Source organism: Podarcis bocagei, assembly GCF_964188305.1.
Source record: "Podarcis bocagei genome assembly, chromosome: 13".
Classification (NCBI taxonomy): domain Eukaryota; kingdom Metazoa; phylum Chordata; class Lepidosauria; order Squamata; family Lacertidae; genus Podarcis; species Podarcis bocagei.
In genome coordinates, this window is record NC_138138.1 from 13,614,300 (window position 1) to 13,634,978 (window position 20,679).

Below are 20,679 nucleotides of genomic sequence, written 5' to 3' on the forward strand. Positions count from 1 at the left end.
TATGTATGCTACCACTGCGGCCCGTGTTTTGTTAGCCCCCAAATGGAAAATGAGCGAGGTCCCAACAAAAGAAGAATGGCAACTTAAGCTGACGGAATACGTACAACTTGCAGACTTAACATCTACAATAAGAGAACGAGAAGAACATACATTTAAAGAAGATTGGAAAACATTTATTGAATATATGGGAAATAATTGTGTACAGCTGAAAACGCTGGCGGCATTAAGATAAATTCAACAGTGAAAATAAGTTGTGATGGATGCGATAACAGAATACTGAATGGTATAGTTTCTGTAAAATATTCAGGGATTTATGATATGTAAAATGAACCATGGAAAGAGAAGGAGGGAAGTCATTGATATCTTGAGGATTTAAAATGAGTATTTTTAATTGTAAAACAGAAAACTTTATAAAAATTATATACCAAAAAAGAAGAAGTTTAGGGGCCTGTCTTCTTTTGCATCTGGCTACCCAAAATGTTGCTCTGTCTCCAAAACCACGTATCACACTGCTTTAAAGTGGGTTCACTAATAATCACAGAGTTATGGTTTACCACGCCAAGGTCCTAAGTGCAGGCAAGCAAGCCCTCCACACATAAACCTGAGAGGGAAGATGGATGCATGCTGTTCTAATTATGGGTAAGAAGCCACAAACATTTAAAGTGTCAACCCTGTTTAAAATGTGTAGCGCTGCTAATGGGTCCTCACTGTAGGCTGAGATCACTCTTGCCCCCTTCATTCCACTGGCAATGGCACTTGCATCTTCGCCATCCTAATATCTTCTGCATGTTTCCTAAGGCAACCAGCCAAAACTCTGTGGTACGACCGCCCACGATGGATATTCCTGGAGTTCTGTGTGGAGGACAGCACAGACGTGAAAGTCGATCTTGACGATTACAAAGTTGTGTTCAGGTAAGGGGTTGCCTTTCTAGCACGGCTGCTCTGTCCTGCTGTTTTGTTACTTTGCCGCTGATTGTTGTTATTTTAATTTTATATAACTCACCCTGGACCATTTGGTGAAGAGTGGGGGAACCGAGGAACCTGTGGCCTTCCAGATGCTGTTGGATTTTAATCCCATTCATCCCAACCTGCAAAGCCATTGTTCAGAGATGATGGGAGTTTTGGTCCTGTAACATCTGGAAAGCCACAAGGTTCCCATCCCTGCCCTAAACAATATGAAGATCCAACAGATGGGCCTATTATTTTGAAATCTCTTGGTCAGCTGCTGTGGCGAGGAGAGCATTTTAGGTAAAACGTGTTTCATAATTTCAAAAGTCTAGCTGTGAGCAAATTTTGTGCAATCAGTTGCCGCAAAGACTTGGCCTTTGACTTCTTTTTGGGGCAACTGCAGCGCTGATTAATCATGGTTGCAGCTTCATCACTGATAAAATCACACAGGACGTTATTCAGAAGTTGTTTTTCGTAGCTCCTCAGGAACCCCACCGTAATCTTTTTGTCTTTCCACAGCTGCAAGAACGCAGATGGTGTGGAGTTGTACAACGAGATTACCTTTTATGCCCGGGTTAATTCTAAGGTGAGCAGGAAAACAAGGGTGTGCCATTTTGGAAGGAGTGCGCTGCAACTGCCAGGGGCAAAACTGCCCTCAACCTTTACTCCTTGCCACGGAACTCTTCACTAGCAGAATGAACAATAATGCAAAGTTTTGTCTCGTCCAACTGGTAGATACATAGAGCCCCTGCCTGGCTGACTTTGGCACTTCTGCCACCAATTAAAAGTGGCTGCTTCTGCACAGAGACTAAATGGTGCATGCTTTTGAAAAATGACCAAGGGCTGAGTTGTCCGGGGAGCAGTTTCTGCTGCCACTGCTTTAGCTCTATCAAGGGCAAGGTCCAAAAAGCTGTGCAGGACCTTCCCCTCACTTCAGCTTCCAAATTTTAGAGGCTGCCAGCAAGTGGAGGCAACAGAGAGGTTGGCACATGGCTTCTTCCTTACATTTCACAGAACGTGCGTACCTATCAACTTCATTCATTCTTTGCCTGCCTATTTGTAGCGTGTGCGGTGGCAACAAACTGAGATGCTTCCGCACTGGGCAGTTATTGTGGAATAGCCACACTTTGTATCCCCAAGGGTTATTATTTTTTTAAAAAAGATTATTTAACTTTATTGAATTGCAGTAACAAAAACCAAACAAATACCACAAGAAAAAAAGAAAAATAACAAATTACACAAAAGAAAAAAAATTAAAAGAACACACCCAAAAATACATAAAAACATAGAATTCCCTCCACCCATGTTTGACCCCCTTCCCTTAAACTTCTTTTATTCATTGTGTTATTAATATTACATTGTTTTTGTTCCACTTCCATCCGTTTCCTCAATATTTCTACCCTGTGAACTTTATTCATTGCATATCGATATATTTGTCCCGGAACAATGTTTTTTTTTTCATGTACTCCTTCACACAATCCCATTCTTCAGTTAATTTTTGATCTGTTTGTCCAATTATTAACAATTCTTTATTGGTGTCCATGATTAAGTCAGTGGTGGCAGGGTGGCTGCTGGGAAAATCTGCATGTTGCAAATGTCCACAACCACAGAGAACTGAACATGCTATTGAGTAGCCCCACCCTAGATTCTGACTGTTAGTTATTCTGGCTTGGAGGGATCGGGCTCATATGAAGATAATTGATTAAGGCAATCAGTTCTAATTACCTGCTTATTTTGGTTGCTGGTTGACCTGGAATTGCGTGAAAAAATGGAATATGTGTTTCCAAAACCCATAATCTATTCATTGCTGCAGACCAGTGCACCTGGTCTCAGCCCTCATTGATTCATAAAATGTACAGAACTTTCTCCCAAGCTTGGTTTTGGTTCAGATTAGCCTCTTGGGCCGCCTGATATTTCTCTCCCAACATGATCACTTTCAGGATTCCCAGAACAAGCGGTCGGGCAGGTCCATCACCCTCTTTGCACGCAAGTGGAAGGAGAAAGTGGCTTGGCCACGTCTCACCAAGGAGGACTTTAAGGTAGGGCCCGTGGCTTGTTCTCTTTTCCATACAAAGCTGAGGTCATAGATCATAACACTGTAGAGTTGGAAGGGGCTACAAGGATCATGTAGTCCAACCCCCTGCAAAGCACTCACTTGGGGTGTCTTTTTTTTGAGTGAAATCTTTGGTGCAGTGCTATCTATTCTCTGAGCTCAAGAAGGGAACTCAGTAAGTCTGAGTTGCATTTGCCACATGCTGAAAAGGGTTTGTGGAAACACACACACACACACACACACACACACACACACACACACACAGAGTGAGCTTTTGGTTAATAGGGATTCCCATAACAGCCACCCCCAATCAGTTAGATATTGAGTTGCTGGAAAGTGGTCAGAAAAACCAGAATTTTCAGCTGTGGCTGCTATCTGGCCCTATCCTATTATGTTATCGAAACATTGGAAAAAGAAATAAAGGTAAAGAGACCCCTGACCGTTAGGTCCAGTCATGGACGACTCTAGGGTTGCAACGCTCATCTCGCTTTATTGGCCGAGGGAGCCGGCGTACAGCTTCCAGGTCATGTGGCCAGCATGACTAAGCCGCTTCTGGCGAACCAGAGCAGCGCACAGAAACGCCGTTTACCTTCCCGCCAGAGCGGGACCTATTTATCTACTTGCGCTGGTGTGCTTTTGAACTGCTAGGTGGGCAGGAGCAGGGACTGAGCAACGGGAGCTCACCCTGTCACGGGATTCGAACCTCCGACCTTCTGATCGGCAAGCCCTAGGCTCTGTGGTTTAACCCACAGTGCCACCCACGTCCCTGGAAAAAGAAATAGCTGGGGACAAAATACTCTAGCAGGGGCCAATTCTGTCTTGTTGTTGAAAAGGGATAAAATCCAGAAGTCAGATTGGCTCAGTGACCAGCTGTTCCCCCAAAGCTTCTCCTCCAGCCAGGCGAAGAAGCAGAAGCAGGGAGTCTGGGTTAATCTGTGAATCTTCATCTTACTTGCAGCCAGCATGGCTCTCAGTGGACTTCGATAACTGGCGCGACTGGGAAGGAGACGAGGAAGTGGAGGCAGCCATGGTTGAGCACTATGCGGAGGTGAGTCTGTCCAGCTATGGGACCAAGGCAGAGTCTTGAGCTGTCTTCAAATCAGATCAGCAGTGGTGCGGCTTATAGGATTATTATTATTATTTATTGATTTTATATACTGCCCTATACCCTGAGGAGACAATAGTGGCTGACTGTGTGTCCTGTGATTTTAGGGCTCTCCCACTTTTGTCACGTGCCTAGAAAGCACAAGTCTGAGCAGTTTTGTCCTTGCCCCACGAAAACTTGATCTTTCGTGATAAAATTAGATTCATAGAACTGTAGAGTTGGAAGGGACCCCAGGGTCATCTAGTCCAACCCACTGCAATGCAGGGCAAATGTCAATCCGGAGAAAACCTGGTTTGTCCAATTTAGTGGTAAAGATTGGGTTTCCCCAGGGGGCAAGCGGCAGGGCAGTGGCAAGTCTAGATTCCTTGACCAGCAACGACAGCAGGAATAGCAAGACCCTTTCACCCAGGCAGCCTGTGATGTGGACTGCAAAGCGCAGTTAATGTGGCTGGTGTTATGTACTGAAGTTCTCACCCTGGGCCAGCAGGGGGATACTGTAGATAGTTATGCAAATAAGGGATTGAAAGTGACGTTCAGTGATTGGATAGTTACAGAAAATGGTTACTGTTGCGTTGTAGTGGAGCTCTATATAAGCAGGCCGACTGAACCCTTCAATTCAGTTCTGTTCTGGCCTGTGAATAAACAAGAGCTGTTTGAAGAATCGATGGGTCGTCTGATATGTTCACCCGCAACTTAACAGCTGGCAATTTTATAGCCAATGCACCTCCTGCCATTACAATTATGTAACAATTACGTAGGCTTTTAGAAGACATCCGAAGGCAGCCCTGTTTAGGGAAGCTTTTAATGTTTAAAAGACTATTGTATTTCAATATTTTGTTGGAAGTCGCCCAGAGTGGCTGGGGAAACCCAGCCAGATGGGCGGGGTATAAATAATAAATTATTATTATTATTGTTAGGCATCACATACAGCAGTTCCTTCTCAGGGAGTGAAATGTTTCGCAATGCTTATTTGTCCTCACATTACCGTATTTTTCGCCCCATAAGACGCACTTTTCCCCCTCCAAAAATGAAGGGGAAATGTGCCTGCGTCTTATGGGGCGAATGCAGGCTTTCGCTGAAGCCTGGAGAGCGAGGGGGGTCAGTGCGTACCGACCCCTCTCGCTCTCCAGGCTTCAGGAAGCTCTGCGCAACCCTCGGGAGACCGGCTCCGAGGGTTGCGCAGAGCTGCCTGCAATCCCGGGACCAGCGCAGCTCTGCGCGGCCACCGGGAGCCGGGGGAGAAGCTCCGACCCCGCTCCCGGGGGCCGCGCAGAGCTGCCTGCGGTCCTGGGACCAGCGCAGCTCTGCCCGGCCACCGGGAGCCGGGGGAGAAGCTCCGCCCCGCTCCCGGTGGCCCTGCAGAGCTGCCTGCGGTCCTGGGACCAGCGCAGCTCTGCCCGGCCACCGGGAGCCGGGGGAGAAGCTCCGCCCCGCTCCCGGTGGTCCTGCAGAGCTGCCTGCGGTCCTGGGACCAGCGCAGGTCTGCCCGGCCACCGGGAGCCGGGGGAGAAGCTCCGCCCCGCTCCCGGTGGCCCTGCAGAGCTGCCTGCGCTCCTGGGACCAGCGCAGCTCTGCGCCGCCATCCCGAGCGGGGCGCTAAGTCCCGCCCCGCTCGGGATGGCGGCACAGAGCTGCCTGCCGTCGCGGGACTGGTGCACTTCTCCCCATCGTCAGCCCCACAAGCTCGGGGGACAGCGGGGAGGCAGAGCGTGCCTTCCCACTGTTCTCCGACCTGGTTCTTCCAGCCCCGCACCTGGGGGGGAAATAAAATTTTTTTTCTTTATTCCCCCCCCCAAAAAAAAACACTAGGTGCGTCTTATGGGCTGGAGCGTCTTATGGGGCGCAAAATATGGTAATTGCTCAGAGGCAGGCTGAGGGAGGGGCACAAAGGCTGGATAAATTGCATTAAAAAAATTCCATGGCACAAAATGTTTTCTATCACCTGGCTTATCATGTACATACAGTTTGACAGTCTGCAGGCATTATCTGTTACAGAAAGAGGAGCTATAAAAGGCATTGAACTATGCTTGTGGGCTTTCCACAGGCACCTGGTTGGCCATTGTAAGAAAAATATACTGAATTAGATGGACCTTTGGCAAGGCTTTTCTTATGCCCTTAAGCTCCACTTTCAAACCAGCAGAAACCATACCAACACAACTCTTGGTTTCCAAGATTTAATCAGCCATTGGGGAAGTACTTTCAAGCTTTCATTTTGCCTCTTCATTAAAACATAATGATGATGATGATGATGATACAACAACATGCCAACAGAGGGGTGAATAAGCCCAGAGCACAAAGCCAAGCCATTCCCCACTGCTCAACAGCTCTACTGAAGAGGCTCCTCATGAGGCTGGAGGATCATTGCCCAGTTGTGAGGCGTGGAGGCCACTCTCTGCAAGGCCCTTTCCACCTGGCCTAGGGCGCTGGGCCCACACTCACCCAGCCCTACAAAAGGGGCTCCTCCTGAGGCTGGAGTAACGTTGCCCGGCTATTGTTTTATTGATTTATTGACTGAATATGCTGTAAACCGCTTTGAGATTGTTATTAAAAATATAAAGCGGTATAGAAATTTTAAAATAAATAATAAAATCTTTTTTTAAATAATATTTATTACTTTTCCAACAATTTAAACACTACACACACAAAAAATACAATACAAAAACAATATATAACACTAACACATTAAACTAACAAAACAAAACAAAAACAGTTTTAAACACATCAAACAGTTTCAATATTTTATCTTTCATTCACTTATTTCAACGACCTCCTCACACCTCCCTTTTTGTATTCCACTTCTATTAATTGTTTCAGCAATTCCTTTCCATCTTCCTTTGTTTTCTATCCTATAGTTATCTTAACACATTCTAACCTTATTTTTCCCTTTAGTACTCTATTAATCTATTTATACTTAATTCCTTATAACCTTTCTACTAAAGCCATGTAACTTCATTCCAACATTTTTCTAACATTCATTAATTAAAAATAAATAATAAAACAACACTTTTACTTGTATCCCGCCCTCCCCGGCCGAGACCGGGCTCAGGGCGGCTGAGGTGCGCCACTGTGGAGGAAGGAGAAGAAGATGCAAATCTTCTTGTTCTCAGAAATCGGTGCTGAAGTCCTCAACTTTCCTCTTCTCTCTCCGTCCAGCTCATGCAGAAGGTCACCAAGAAAGGCCCCCCTCCTGCCATGGATGACCTTGATGTAAGTATTTAGGGGAGAATGACAGGCAAGTGAGAGCCATGCGGTTCGGATCCATAACCCCTTTCAGCTCTGTCAGGTCCACGGCAGACTGGCTGCCTTTGCCAGACTGTACCACATCTACAAGCTTGGGATGGTGTTATGTACTGTGTTGAATAGGATCCAAACTGCAGCAGTCTGTTTGGTCCTAGAACAATGCAGCAGTATGATTGGTTGGCAGGAACCACCCAATCCTGCTCCAGATAGAAGTGAATCCACAACCTGATTGGCTTACAGTAGAATTCCGGAATTAGCCAATCATGTGCAGCCCATTGTGTAAATAATGTATATAAAGCAGATACTGTGAGGGGACTTCGATTCATTCCTCCTCACCACTATGAGCTGAATAAAGAGCATGAAATCACTTTGCGACTCTGAGTATATTTCAGATGGGATATGCTTTGGGCTCCAAAGATACTGATCTTTACCTGTCTGTCCTGATCTTTCCTAGGATGACATCTGAAAAGCGCAAGACTCAAAGGTAATCATCAAGGCATCCCTCTCCATGTCTGAAGGGGTGGGCAGACAAGCAGCTGGTGGGACCTAAAAAGGGGAGAGGGGGGTGTTGCCTAAGGGGTTGGGGCATGGAAGCAGACAAGCGAACTATCCTTGGCAACTCTGAAATAGCTATTGCAAAAGAATGTCAGACCGCTGCAGTTTTCTTTGAGCTTCCAGGCCAATCTTAAACTGTCAGGGCAGAATCTCAGGGGCAGGCCCCATCTGCGCTATAATTTAAATCAGTATCATACAGCTTCCCCCAAAGAATCCTGGGAATTGTAGTTTGTAACTATAATTACACAGGTGGCGCTGTGGTCTAAACCACTGAGCCTAGGGCTTGCCAATCAAAGGTTGGCAGTTTGAATCCCCGTGACAGGGTGAACTCCCGTTGCTCGGTCCCAGCTCCTGCCCACCTAGCAGTTCGAAAGCACGTCAAAGTGCAAGTAGATAAATAGGTACTGATCCAGTGGGAAGGTAAACAGTGTTTCTGTGTGCTGCTCTGGTTTCGCCAGAGCATGTCATGCTGGCCACGTGACCCTGATAACTGTCTGCGGACAAACATTGGCTCCCTCGGCCAGTAAAATGAGATGAGCGCTGCAAACCTAGAGTCGTTCGCGACTGGACATACTGTCAGGGGTCCTTTACCTTTTTATCTTTAAAGGGTGTTGGGAGTCGCTAGGAGACCTTGATTCTCGCAGGGTTGCAATTCCCAAGAGTGGTTACAACCCTCTTCCCAGGGAACTCTGGGAATTGTCACTCTGTGAGGTGAACAGGGGTCTCCTAACAACTCTCAGCGGCCCTAACCAGCTACACTTCCCATGATTCTTTGGTGGAAGCCATGACTGTTAAAAGCAGTATGATACTGCTACTAGATTCGAAATCTCCAGCCAGAATACTAACAAAGAATCCTTTGCTCTGCTGTGGGAATCCCCACAATGGGGTGAGCTCCCATTGCTCTGTCCCAGCTCTTGCCAACCTAGCAATTCAAAAGCACACCAGTGCAAGTAGATAAATAGGTACCGCTGTGGTGGGAAGGTAAATGGCGTTTCCGTCATGGTGTTCCGTTGCGCCAGAAGTGGTTTAGTCCTGCTGGCCACATGACCCAGAAAGCTGTGGACAAACGCCAGCTCCCTTGGCCTGAAAGCGAGATGAGTGCCGCAACCCCATAGTCGCCTTTGACTGGACTTAACTGTCCAGGGGTCCTTTACCTTACCTTTACCATTTTACAGTCAAAAGAATCTCCACCCAGCTCTGACAATGTCTGTTCCCAAGCTTTATGGAGCCCTATGACCTAAAGATCTTTGGTGGGCCCACCACCCTCAGTGGACCTCCTCCTACCTGTCACTGTCCTCACTCCACAGCCCAGAAGGAGAGAACAAGACAAGTATAGCCTTCTGCTCCTTTCTTAAGCTATGCCTTGGGGGAGGGCAAGGGAGCACGCCAACAGGTCAGGGAGGAAGAGGAACACAGCTGTAGGCTGGCAGTGGGCCTGGGCAGGCACCCAAGAATGTGCCAGCCCTTGACCCACCGGCCTTGAGCCCTGAACATCTGAAAGTGGAGGTGGGTCTGAAGAGCCTGCTAGTTGCTGTGATGCACAATTCCTCATCCCTTCTTTGCCTTCATCCCATTTGTGAGACGTTGTGAATTCTATGATTATTCTCCCCACTACCACCAGGTACAAAAGCAATGCTGGGATTGAACAAGTAGGCGAGAGACAAAGTCGTGGAGCAAGTTGAATTGATGGACTCTGATTCCCCCGGGATTTTCATTCTTTTCACTTTTGCTCCAAGAGATTGCATGATGGCTGCAAACCGTAGACTGGGACTCTCTCCTCCAAGAATCTCATCAATAGATGGGCAATACCACACCTCCTTGCTTCTGCTTTTCTCTCCAGCCTCTCTGACCTACAGCTCCCTCCATCCCTTTTTCATGTCCCTAGCTTCTCTCTGTAGAGCTTATTGTTCCTTAAACATGTTGTATATATAGGTTCAAAGCTATTCAAATCTCTGCCAATAAACACTGGTAACAGTTTTGAGCTTTTTGTTGGCCGTCACCCATTGCTGCAGCGGAGAGAATGGTTTTTGTTTAGTCTTGAGTGTTGCTGGGCTGCGAAGGAGAGATCCAACATGCTTGACCAGGTACACTAGCAAAGAAGCTCAAAAGATGCCAATTGCTTCACTGACACCCTCAGATAGGAAAGGCTACGTTTGATTTGTTCTTCCTCCCTGTAAATCTAGGTTACTGTGGCTGCAGAATTCCTGACTGCAGATAAGGATTAAAAATATAAGTTAGATGGAATGTGGGGAACCTTTGGCCTGCCAGATGTTGCTGAACTACAACTCCCATCAACCCCAGCAAATGTGGCCAGTGGACAGGGGTGATGGGTTTTGGAGTCCAAGGATGCCTGGAGGGCCCAAGTCTCCCAACACTTGAGCCTAGATCCTTCCAACTATAATCTCAGCCACCAGAAACAAGCATAAACCAAGCACTGCTAAACTCAGAGTAGGTCTACCAAGCTGCCAAGAGAGGGAGGTAAAGAAAGCATTCCTGTCATATCAAATTTCCAAGGCTTATTTCATGTTGTCAGTTTGGTAAATGTGGGCAAAATGGGGTAGGCATACATACAAAAAGCATGGAACCTACAACACAAGCCTAACCATGTCTACTTAGAAGTAAACCTAATTGAATTCAGGTAGGGCTTGAATGGGGTTAGGATTGCAAATTCACTATGGAAGAATTGGGTTTCAGGTCAGATTGTCTGCCCATGCTCTTGTCCCTCCCCACCAGGTTACTTCTTATGCACCATACGAAAGATGGAAGTATGCTGTTCCATAAAAGCAAAGCATGATCCACTATGAAAAACAATATTAAAATATATTATGCAGTCCAAAAAGGAGGGATCAGGTGCCTATTCAGGTAGAATGACACCGACTAGCTCAAAAGTACCTGTTCATTAAATGCAAGGACTGTAATATTTGAAAGTTAATGAGGTTTGCAGTTAGCATGACACGCCCAAAGTTTGCAAGAGTTCACTAAACATGGCCTTGGGGAAATGAAGCAGCTAATAACTTAACAAGGCCCACTGTATGTATGCCCACTGACCTGGAGGTAAGTGCCATTTGAACTATAATGGGGCTTAATTGTAAGTACAGTGGTACCTCAAGTTAAGAACTTAATTCGTTCTGGAGGTTCGTTCTTAACCTGAAACTGTTCTTAACCTGAGGTACCACTTTAGCTAATGGGGCCTCCCGCTGCTGCCGCACAATTTCTGTTTTCATCGTGAAGCAAAGATCTTAACCCGAGGTACTATTTCTGGGTTAGCAGAGTCTGTAAGCTGAAGCGTCTGTAACCCAAGGTACCACTGTAGTTCTATGCAGGATTGCACTGGCAATCTGCTTCAAAAGACCATGTAAGAACCAGGCCAATGGCTCCTCTAGATCAGCATCTTGTTCTCACAGTGCCCAACCACAACCAGGTTGTGGGAAACCTGCCAGCAGGAGCTGAGCTCAACAGCAGTCTCCCCTCAAGCAGTGTCCAGCAACTGGCGTTCAGAAGCATGACTGCCTCTGACCATGAAGGCAGAATATAGCTTCCACCATTGGTAGAAGCCATGGACGAACTTCTTATCCTCTTTTAAAGTTGCTTAAGTTGGTGGCCATCATTGTCTCCTGCGGAGTTCCATAGTTTTAACTACGAGATTGATCAAAGAAGTACTTTATATTCTGTCCAGAATTTCATAGGAGGCCCATTGTGTGGTTAACCCAAAGCTTTAGAAACCTGAAGCCACTGTAGCTACCAGCACTAGGGATCCTTCCTGCTAGCTGGTAATATTTATTCCTTGAGGGAACCATGAGTCTCCAAGCAACAGTTTGGTCACTGAACTGAATAGCTGATCATCATCTTAAGGAGAGTCTTTTGATTTAAAATGGGTTTCTAAATGTGATCACGCAGATCAAGAACAAAAAGAGAGAGAGAGAGAGATCTTGCCAGGTGGGCTACGCCTCAACAGATCGGCAGTATGCTGTCCTGGGGTGGGTTTGGAAAAATCAAGTCTACTCTACCCTTCTGCCCTCCCTTTAATTTAAACAATAGCTACACATTAGCAAAATCATGTTTTTCATCAAGCACAGAAATATTATTGTTAAGGCATCTTCCATATTACAAAATCTCCAAAATCTGTATCTTGATTAGGCTCACCAAAACATTACAAAATAGTGCACAGAGCCTTTGAGTTCTCTTCATCAGGCTAAAGGTTGAAAATAAAAGCAAGGGGGAGGGACAGAAAAATAATATTTGGCTAGTGCTAAAGCCAAGGCTTATCGGGAAGAAGAAACATGCAACGCCTAGCAATGAATGTACAAAAAAACAGCTGTTACAAATGCATTATGTTTCTTCTTCCCAACCGGCTTCTAACTCCCCGGTAAGCCCTGGTGCAACCTGAAACCTGCAGAGCCTCCTTTGAACATCTGCTAACTTCCCCTCCAAACCAGCTTCAGACTCGTGCCAGATGTAGACCTAAATCATAGCTGTCAACAGATTTGAAAATAAGGGACCAGCAGCCTTGAAAAGAAGGGACCAGCAGCCAAAATAAGAGACCTGCAGCCTCACCTGTTCCAGGCACTCCAGTCTTCCTGTCCTCCTGCAGTCTGGTCAAACTCATGCTGGTAGCTCCGAGAACACTGTCCAACCAACTTTGTAACCAGAGGTTCAACTGAATAGAATCTGAATCACATGCACCACAAGGCCTATGCAGCCTCAACTTAAGATGGCCCCCCGGCCTGGCTTTGCACTGCAAAGTTTGCAGCAGCACGTGCAACAAAATGGCATCCAGCATTCAAAAAACCCCTCAGCTTGCATTAACTAGCCACACACAAGGCATGCAAGCTCCACCCCCCAGTCGTTCTTAGACTTCTTATTGGGTGAGCAACACAGCCAAGCAACACAGTTGGAGCCTCCCTCCTCCCTGGCCGGCAGGGAGGGAGGGAGAGGAGCTGCTTTCTTTGAAATTTAAGGGACATTATTTAAGGGACATCCATCAATAAGGGACAGCAGCAGGACATGGCGCTTGAATAAGGGACTGTCCCTTCAAATAAGGGACACTTGACAGCTATGACCTAAATGGCTTTACTATCAGCCAAATACACACACACAAATATATTCTTCCAACCCACTTCCGCTCCCTTGCTTTGTTTACTATTTTAGCCTGATGGCTTGCATGCTTGCACGCTAATTTGATTGGCCTGATAAAAGAACTGCCCAAATATGGGGTTTTTTCCCTCCTGCTTTTAGTTTTCACGTTACAAAACGCTTTGCAGTCCTGCTTGCGCCAAATCCCTCCACTCATTCGCAGCAGCAGCTGACCAATTTCAGATCACACTGCTTTGTACAGCAATGACCCCCCTTTTTCCAGACCTGCTTCCTTCCAAAAGAATGAAAATTTTAGCCACGCTGTTAATTAGCATGCGCAAATTAGCACTGGCGCTCCCCCTCCCCACGCCTTCCCATTGCAAGGAGCAGCGGCAACTGTAATAATCCCCCCCCACTCGATCAAAGGTTTGCCCATGGGATGTGTATGTGTGTGTACTGTGTGGTGATGGTGAGAGAGCAGGGCTGGCCCAATATATTTTGGCACCTGAGGTGAACAACAACAAAATGGCGCCCCCTCCTCCCAGCCAGGGAAATAGGGGCGAATGAAGATCTACATCAGAACAAGGGGGAAGGGGAATAAAGATCCTACATTGGGATCTACTGCCTCTATGGATCCTGTTGCCTGAGGCAATTGCCTCATCTTCCCTCATGGGTGGGCCAGCTCTGTGAGAAAAGGTTTGAACATCTTGAATAGCAATAGCTGAGGAAAATCCCTTTTCACAGACATGTAAGGGCCTTCCCTGCTCTGTACCTCCAGATGGAACATTTTAACAACTACCAAACACTCTCCTACATTGGCCTGGAAAATGCACATTTTCTGTTATTCTGCGGTTGCCAAAAAACCGACAGTTGCTGTTTTGCTAATAGTTTTTATAGATCGTAAAACATTATTGTTTGGACAAGCAGCCTGCCCAGATGTTTAGAAAGCTGAGGTCATTTTATCCCACTTTTTGGGGTTTCAAACTTTTGCATGTTTTGTAGAATAGGGTTTGTGATTTTTTTCTCGGTTTTATATTTTTGTAAACCGCTTTGCGGGTTCTTTTCTTTTTTTAGGAAGCAAATGCATAGCTGTCAACTTTTCCCTTTTCTTGCGAGGAATCCTATTCGGAATAAGGGAATTTTCCTTTAAAAAAGGGAAAAGTTGACAGCTATGAGCAAGTGGTGTCTAAATTTTGAGAAATAAACAAAGAATGGCTTTTGCTTGTGATATGCAGGATTTATGCTGTACTGTACTCTTGGTATGTCTATTGTTTATTTTATTGTCCAGTAAGGCGCTTCGGGATTCGTTTGACACAGAAATATAAACCAATCCCATTTGAACCAATGTAGGGGGGGCGTCTTTTTCTGCTGCACCAGCAAAGGCCCCGCCCCGAGGTCCGCTTTCCCTCAAGGAAGAGCGCAAACGGCAGGCTGAGGAGACCGAGGCCCCGCCCCTTTCCCTTCGTCAGCTAAGCGCAAGGGGAACTCGGGGCTAGGTATGTCCTTCGCCGCTCGCCTTAGGCCGGGCGGAAGTGACCCGTTGCGGCTGCTCTTTCTCTGCGCCTGAAGCCTAAAGGTGCCGACCAACGTGTTCCGGGGTCGCTGGGGTCCGACGCTGCTGGTGGCTCCATGGCGTTCAAGTGCCAGCGGGACAGCTGGGTCCGGCAGGTGTGAAAGGAACCGAGGGGATTTGGGATTTGGGGTGGCGCTCGTTTCCGTTAACTGCATATATACCGCTACAGTTCGTGCCAATTTGCATCATTGCGGATGAGAGCAAATTCGCATCGTTGGTTCCTGTAAGGTTGCCCATGAAGACGTGCAGACATTGGTTGAAAAAATGGTTCCTTACTCAGCAGAGAAAACCACCAACAAGCTTTTTATGGGAGATCAATCAGTATTTTTATTTTGTGTTTTTTGTATTGTATGTTTATGTTGTGAATCGCCCCGAGATCTATACTGCTACTGCTAATAATAATAATAATAATAATAATAATAATAATAAGAGAAAAATTGCTTCATATAAGGAATCGGATTGATTCCCTCTCGCTCCTCTTCTGCAGCCCTATTTACAGGTTCTAGCATTGTTATTTTTTATTCAGTCAATCAATCTTTATTACGGTCCAGAGACCCAACAAATCGTTACAAAGCAATGCACAATTCAGACAGCCTACCTGTGGGTTAAACAAGCATTTTGTTCAGACTTAAAGATAGGGGTCATTGGTTCTTGCAACCACCGATAAAAACTTTGCCGCTGCTAATGTTCTAGCGTTTGTCCGGTCTTCCAATAGGAACCTGACATAGTGAGCCTGACATAGTGTTGACAAAGGACAGCTGGACATATAAAGGGCCTCATTACCTTCAGTAGCTTAGGGCCTCATGAAACCTAAATCTGGCCCTGGTTATGCCACACACAGTTCTTCCATGGACTAAACACTTACGAGGCTGAATGTCTGCCAGTAAGAGATGGTGTAGCACCGGGTTTTTCTGCATCAGCCATGAGTTGATGACCTTTTGTGGTGGTTGTTCCTTCCAACCTTATGGTTTTGCAGTTTTAAGCCTACATGCATGCCACCTGGGGCTGGAATGGCTGCATTTCTGTGTTTTGCCTAGCACATAGCACATCAGTGGACCAAGCAATTGGCTGTCATTCAATGTGGCATCACAGAATCTGATACAGTACAATGGATGCTCAAAGCTTCTTGCAGAGTGCAATAAAGTCATCATACAAAAAAAAACCCAAAAAACAAAAACAGGTACAGCATATCTTAAATCAACAGGAGAGGAAGGAAGCTACAGCAAAGGGGGATTATGAATTGCCAAAAAAAAACCCACTTCTGCTAAGAACACAGCCTTGTAGTTGTGACTCTGGCATCTACAACAGAGGCCTTTAAGGGTCTGTCTCTTGTTTCTTTCTCTAATTTTGAAGATAAGTGAAAGTATTCTGTGAGGCATTTGGGGATTGAATTGAAAGTATGCTTCTACAGTTGTTTTGCTTTTGAATTGTTTAGTAAAGTGTTTTATAATATGTATTAAAAGTGAAGAATTACATCATTTTGCTTAAGTTGATTTGGAAGCATTTATGTTATAAGGTGAGATAGAAATAATAAATACAATAAAGAGATAATCTAAAGATACTGAAAATACTAATTGTTCTACTTGAAATTAGTGGACCTAAATTAGTCATATCCACTAATTTCAGTGAGTCTGTTCTGAATGTGGCCAACTTTGGTTATCACCTATTGTTGTGGCAAAATTCATGCTAAAAGCCAGTTAGAAGATAGTAAACTATGCTCTGCTTCACAGTACATAAGGAAATTTGCCCTGAAGAAAACTGTTGCTAGAAATCGTTGGCTTTAGACATACTGAAGCATCTGGTCAGCATCTTTAGATTCCATCTCTTTAGGTTTAGTGCATACCTTTCATTACCTCTGAACCTAAAGACCTCCAGATCTTTAGTGAAGCTATAGTCACGCATATTCCCCCTTTCTTTTTCCTCCCCAGTTCACTACACAGGTGGTCTCCTGCTGCCCTGCAAAACTGTCCACAGAAAATGGTGGAAAGAGGGAGACACTTCAGGGATTCCATGTCATCTTGGAAGACACTATTCTTTTCCCAGAGGGTGGAGGGCAGGTACCAATCTTGGTTCTTGGTCAGAAAGTGGAACCTATTTTGGGGGTTCTAACATATTGTATACATCTTAATATGCTACTAGGGATTTACTGTTGAGCTAGTTCTTGAAACTAAGACTTGAATGGTTCCACGGAATTACTAGAAATGTGTGATCTCCTGTTCACTCTTAAATCCAGATCTTGTCTGTGCTTCTTTTATATGTTTAAGCCAGCAATCCTAAACACACTGGGGAATAAACTCCAGTTTACTTCCAAATAAAATCTTATTACCAGGGCTTTTATTTCAGTCAAAGTTCAGAGTAGTTGAAATCAGTGGACTTGGGTAACTGAAGTGCATTGATTGCAATGGGTTTATTCAGTGTGTGATTATTATCTTATATTTATAATCTCTATAATAACAATCAATTAATGTATCAATGAGTATCAGGAAAGAGAATATATATGAACATAATGAATAAAATGTGTGATAGGTTAAATAATGTTTAGAAACACAAGGGGTTGACGGGAAGTCATCGGACCTTTGAGAAGAATGTGATACAATCTAATAAGTATATATTTTTTATTATGTATAATTTTGTTACATGTTGCTTTCTTATTTTCTTGTATACAATTTCAATAAAGCAATTTAAAATGCAAAAAAAAAAAATCTATAATAACCATCAAAACTTTTCCTTGGGCTAATTAATATTGTGACGATAATTCAGAGAACCTCTGCACAGCAATTGCTTCATTAATCAAATTTGTGGTTTTTTAAAGAGCATTTGCTCAGCTTCGCAACTCACAGCCATTGCCATTTTACACATGCTTTTGTCTGCTACAGCAGGAGAATATTCCCCCAAAGCTGGGCTGGTGACTTTAATTTCTTTTTTCCAGCCCGATGACCGGGGGCTCATTAATGACATCCCAGTATTAAGGGTCACCCGACAAGGTCCAGATGCTCTACACTTCGTCCAGACACCCCTTGAGCCAGGGAGCGAGGTGCGGCTGGTGCTGGATTGGGACCGGCGCTTTGACCACATGCAGCAGCATTCAGGTAAGAAACCGATGGAACGAGATACCCACACATTCAGACTGATCATCAAAAAAGACACATTTTTATTTTTATTTTTTAAAAAAATAATATTTATTAGAGTTTCAAAGAAGTTACAAAAAAGAAAAAAAAGGAGAGCAGAAAATACAAAATACAAGAAAATATAAACAATTAAAAACAATTCCATCTTTCCATGTCTTATCTTTCATTTACTTGTTTCCCTGACCTCCTCGCACCTCCCTTTTTTGTATTCTAGTTCAATTAAGTATTTCAGCAAATCCTTTCCGCTTGGTTTTTATCCTAATAATTTATCTTAGTGTACTATAATTTTACATTCTCGTTTCACCACTTAAAAAATCAATTTTTACCTAATCTTTTATATCATTTCTGCTAAAACCACCTTGCTTCATTCCAACATCCTTCTAGCATTCCTGGATCTTGCAATGTTTCTGTAAATAAATTTTAAAATTTTTCCAATCTTCTTCCACCAACTCTTCACCTTGGTCTCGGTTATATTATATTTAAATCTCCTAGTGAGAAGGAGAAGGAGAAACTGTCGCTTATAATCGTCTCTTTTAGGGCAGCATCTCATCACAGCTATTGCGGATCTGATGTTTGGATTCAAGACGACATCATGGTGAGCAAGGCACACCTCTGCCTAATTGCTTTCCTCCCTGCTTGTGTGTGTTCTGAGCATTTGTAGGAGTCTGAGAGAGGGGAGCTGCAAAACCTTGAGAGAAATTGGGGCAGCCAGAGTGGCAAGAATCTTCATAGATCACCATTGGAGTATTTACCATACTTTTCTGTGTATAAGACTAGGTTTTTTTACAGTGGTACCTCAGGTTACATATGCTTCAGGTTACAGACTCCGCTAACCCAGAAATAGTGCTTCAGGTTAAGAACTTTGCTTCAGGATGAAAACAGAAATCGTGCTCTGGCGGCGCGGCAGCAGCAGGAGGCCCCGTTAGCTAAAGTGGTGCTTCAGGTTAAGAACAGTTTCAGGTTAAGAACGGACCTCCGGAACGAATTAAGTACTTAACCTGAGGTACCACTGTATGTGGAAAACTGTGGGTCATCTTATACACTATTTAAAAATACATACATGAGGGCATCTTATATACAGAAAAATACGGTAGTAATAACTTCATGAGCTGCTTGGAAGGAGGACAGATTTGTAAACAACCTTGGACCAGAGTTCTTTCCGTATTTGCTAATACTTAATGCGAGAATTAACTTGGTGAGTTAGGGATTCCCCCTGCATGTGAAGACAGGCTCTGGTGGACTGACAAGGCCAGTAGTGAGTCCAACGGTCAAGAAGGCGGTTTCTGTACATGCTGCAGAGGGAAGTGAGGGGCAGTTGGGACTTGTCAACCTGGCCATCTAGGAGAAGGAAAGCTGATCCTTAACTTCCACTGCCTTGGCGAGAGGAAAGGGCTAAGGAGTTGACCCTACTCCAATCCAGAGTGAAGTTCCTAAGACAGTTGGAAGGCGCCATGTATGCCGCCTCCTGGCAACTCCAGCACCAAACTGGTGCCAAATGGCTTGCTCTGCTTTCCTTTGGACCATGTCAGCGAGGCCGAGAGGGGGGTCTTGTCGTTTGGGCAGCCCAGGACCTCTGTCCACACTGCCCAGGGTGGTCACTTGGGTGTTGCTAACATAGCAGTTTGACTTCACACCCCAGAGACGCACTCCATTGTCTCTCGAGACAGGCGGATGCCTACAACAATATCTAGGTTATTAATCGGTAATGAAACTGATACAGACGAATCACCAGTACTCCACACAGCAATAGCAGTAGCCATTGGAATATGAATGGGCACCATGCGTGTTTCTGTAGCTTAACATTTCCTGGGTGGAGTTGGTAGGTTGCAAGGAGAGATACCTGAAGGAGCGTCTCCACCCCCATAATTCAGCCCGGACACTGAGATCCAGCGCCGAGGGCCTTCTGGCGGTTGCCTCATTGCGAGAAATGAGGTTAAAGGGAACCAGACAGAGGGCCTTCTCGGTAGTGGCGCCCGCCCTGTGGAACACCCTCCCTTCAGATGTGAAGGAAATAAGTAGCTATCTATCTTTAAAAGACATCTGAAGGCAGCCCTGTTTAGGGAAGTTTTTAATATTTAATGCTGTATTGTTTTTAACACTTGATTGGAAGCCGCCCAGAGTGGCTGGGGAAACTCAGGCAGATGGGCGGGGTATAAATAATAAATTATTAAAGTGGTGCCTCACAAGACGAAAAGAATCCGTTCTGTGATTCTCTTCGTCTAGCGGTTTTTTCGTCTTGCGAAGCAAGCCCATTGACGGATTAGCGCTATTAGCGGCTTTTAGCGGCTTATCGGCTTATCAGATCAGCTGATAAGTGGCTTAGCGGCTTAGAAAAAGGGGGGGGGAACCCGCAGGAACTTGCAAGACATTTTCGTCTTGTGAAGCAAGCCCATAGGAGATTCGTTTTGCGAAGTACCTCCAAAACGGAAAACTCTTTCGTCTAGCGAGTTTTCCGTCTTGCGAGGCATTCGTCTTGCGGGGCACCACTGTATTATTATATTGTTATAAGTTGTTCCTTTCCCCACAGAGTCCTATTGAGAAGTCACTTCCACAATTTCCTACACCAGCAAATCTCCTACAGACTTAATACAGTCATACCTCTTGTTATGTTTGCTTCAGGTTGCGCGTTTTCAGCATGCATCTCGCAGCAACCCGGAAGTACCGGAAAGGGTTACTTCCGGATTTTGCCGCTCGTGCATGCGCAGACGAGCAAAATGACGTCACGCACATGCGCAGAAGTGGCGAATCGCGACACGTGCAGACACGTGTTGCGTTCCTTTCATGTTGCGAACGGGGCTCTGGAACGGATCCTGTTCGCAACCAGAGGTACCACTATATTGTTAACTGACAAGGAATATGTTGTTGTCGCTTTAACCCAGAAGCAAAGGTTAAAATGAAATCATTGTGTAGTCATGAAGATGTGTCATCTGGGAAGCTGTCCCAGAAACTCCAGCGGGTGCAGAATGCCGCGGCGAGGCTCCTCACGGGGTCTCTGCCATGGGAG

The 20,679-nt window shown here is 45.2% G+C and overlaps 1 protein-coding gene across 3 annotated transcripts in view; it reads left to right on the top strand.

Moving 5' to 3' along the window:
* The first annotated feature begins 598 nt into the window (after positions 1-598).
* The window catches only part of LOC308571181 (putative protein PTGES3L), a 32,501-nt gene continuing 12,420 nt past the window's right edge, over positions 599-20,679 (top strand). The window contains exons 1-9 of one of the 3 annotated variants that reach the window (XM_081166687.1): positions 599-639; positions 799-912; positions 1,468-1,534; positions 2,889-2,987; positions 3,960-4,049; positions 7,260-7,313; positions 16,476-16,604; positions 17,477-17,636; positions 18,213-18,270. In XM_081166687.1, coding sequence (XP_081022813.1) covers positions 614-639; positions 799-912; positions 1,468-1,534; positions 2,889-2,987; positions 3,960-4,049; positions 7,260-7,313; positions 16,476-16,604; positions 17,477-17,636; positions 18,213-18,270 — 797 coding nt within the window. In that variant the 5' untranslated portion in view covers positions 599-613. Of the gene's footprint in view, positions 640-798; positions 913-1,467; positions 1,535-2,888; positions 2,988-3,959; positions 4,050-7,259; positions 7,314-7,800; positions 7,831-9,522; positions 9,883-14,482; positions 14,643-16,475; positions 16,605-17,476; positions 17,637-18,212; positions 18,271-20,679 lie in introns of those variants that run through there. The other 2 variants (XM_081166686.1, XM_081166685.1) reach the window with 2 other exon arrangements.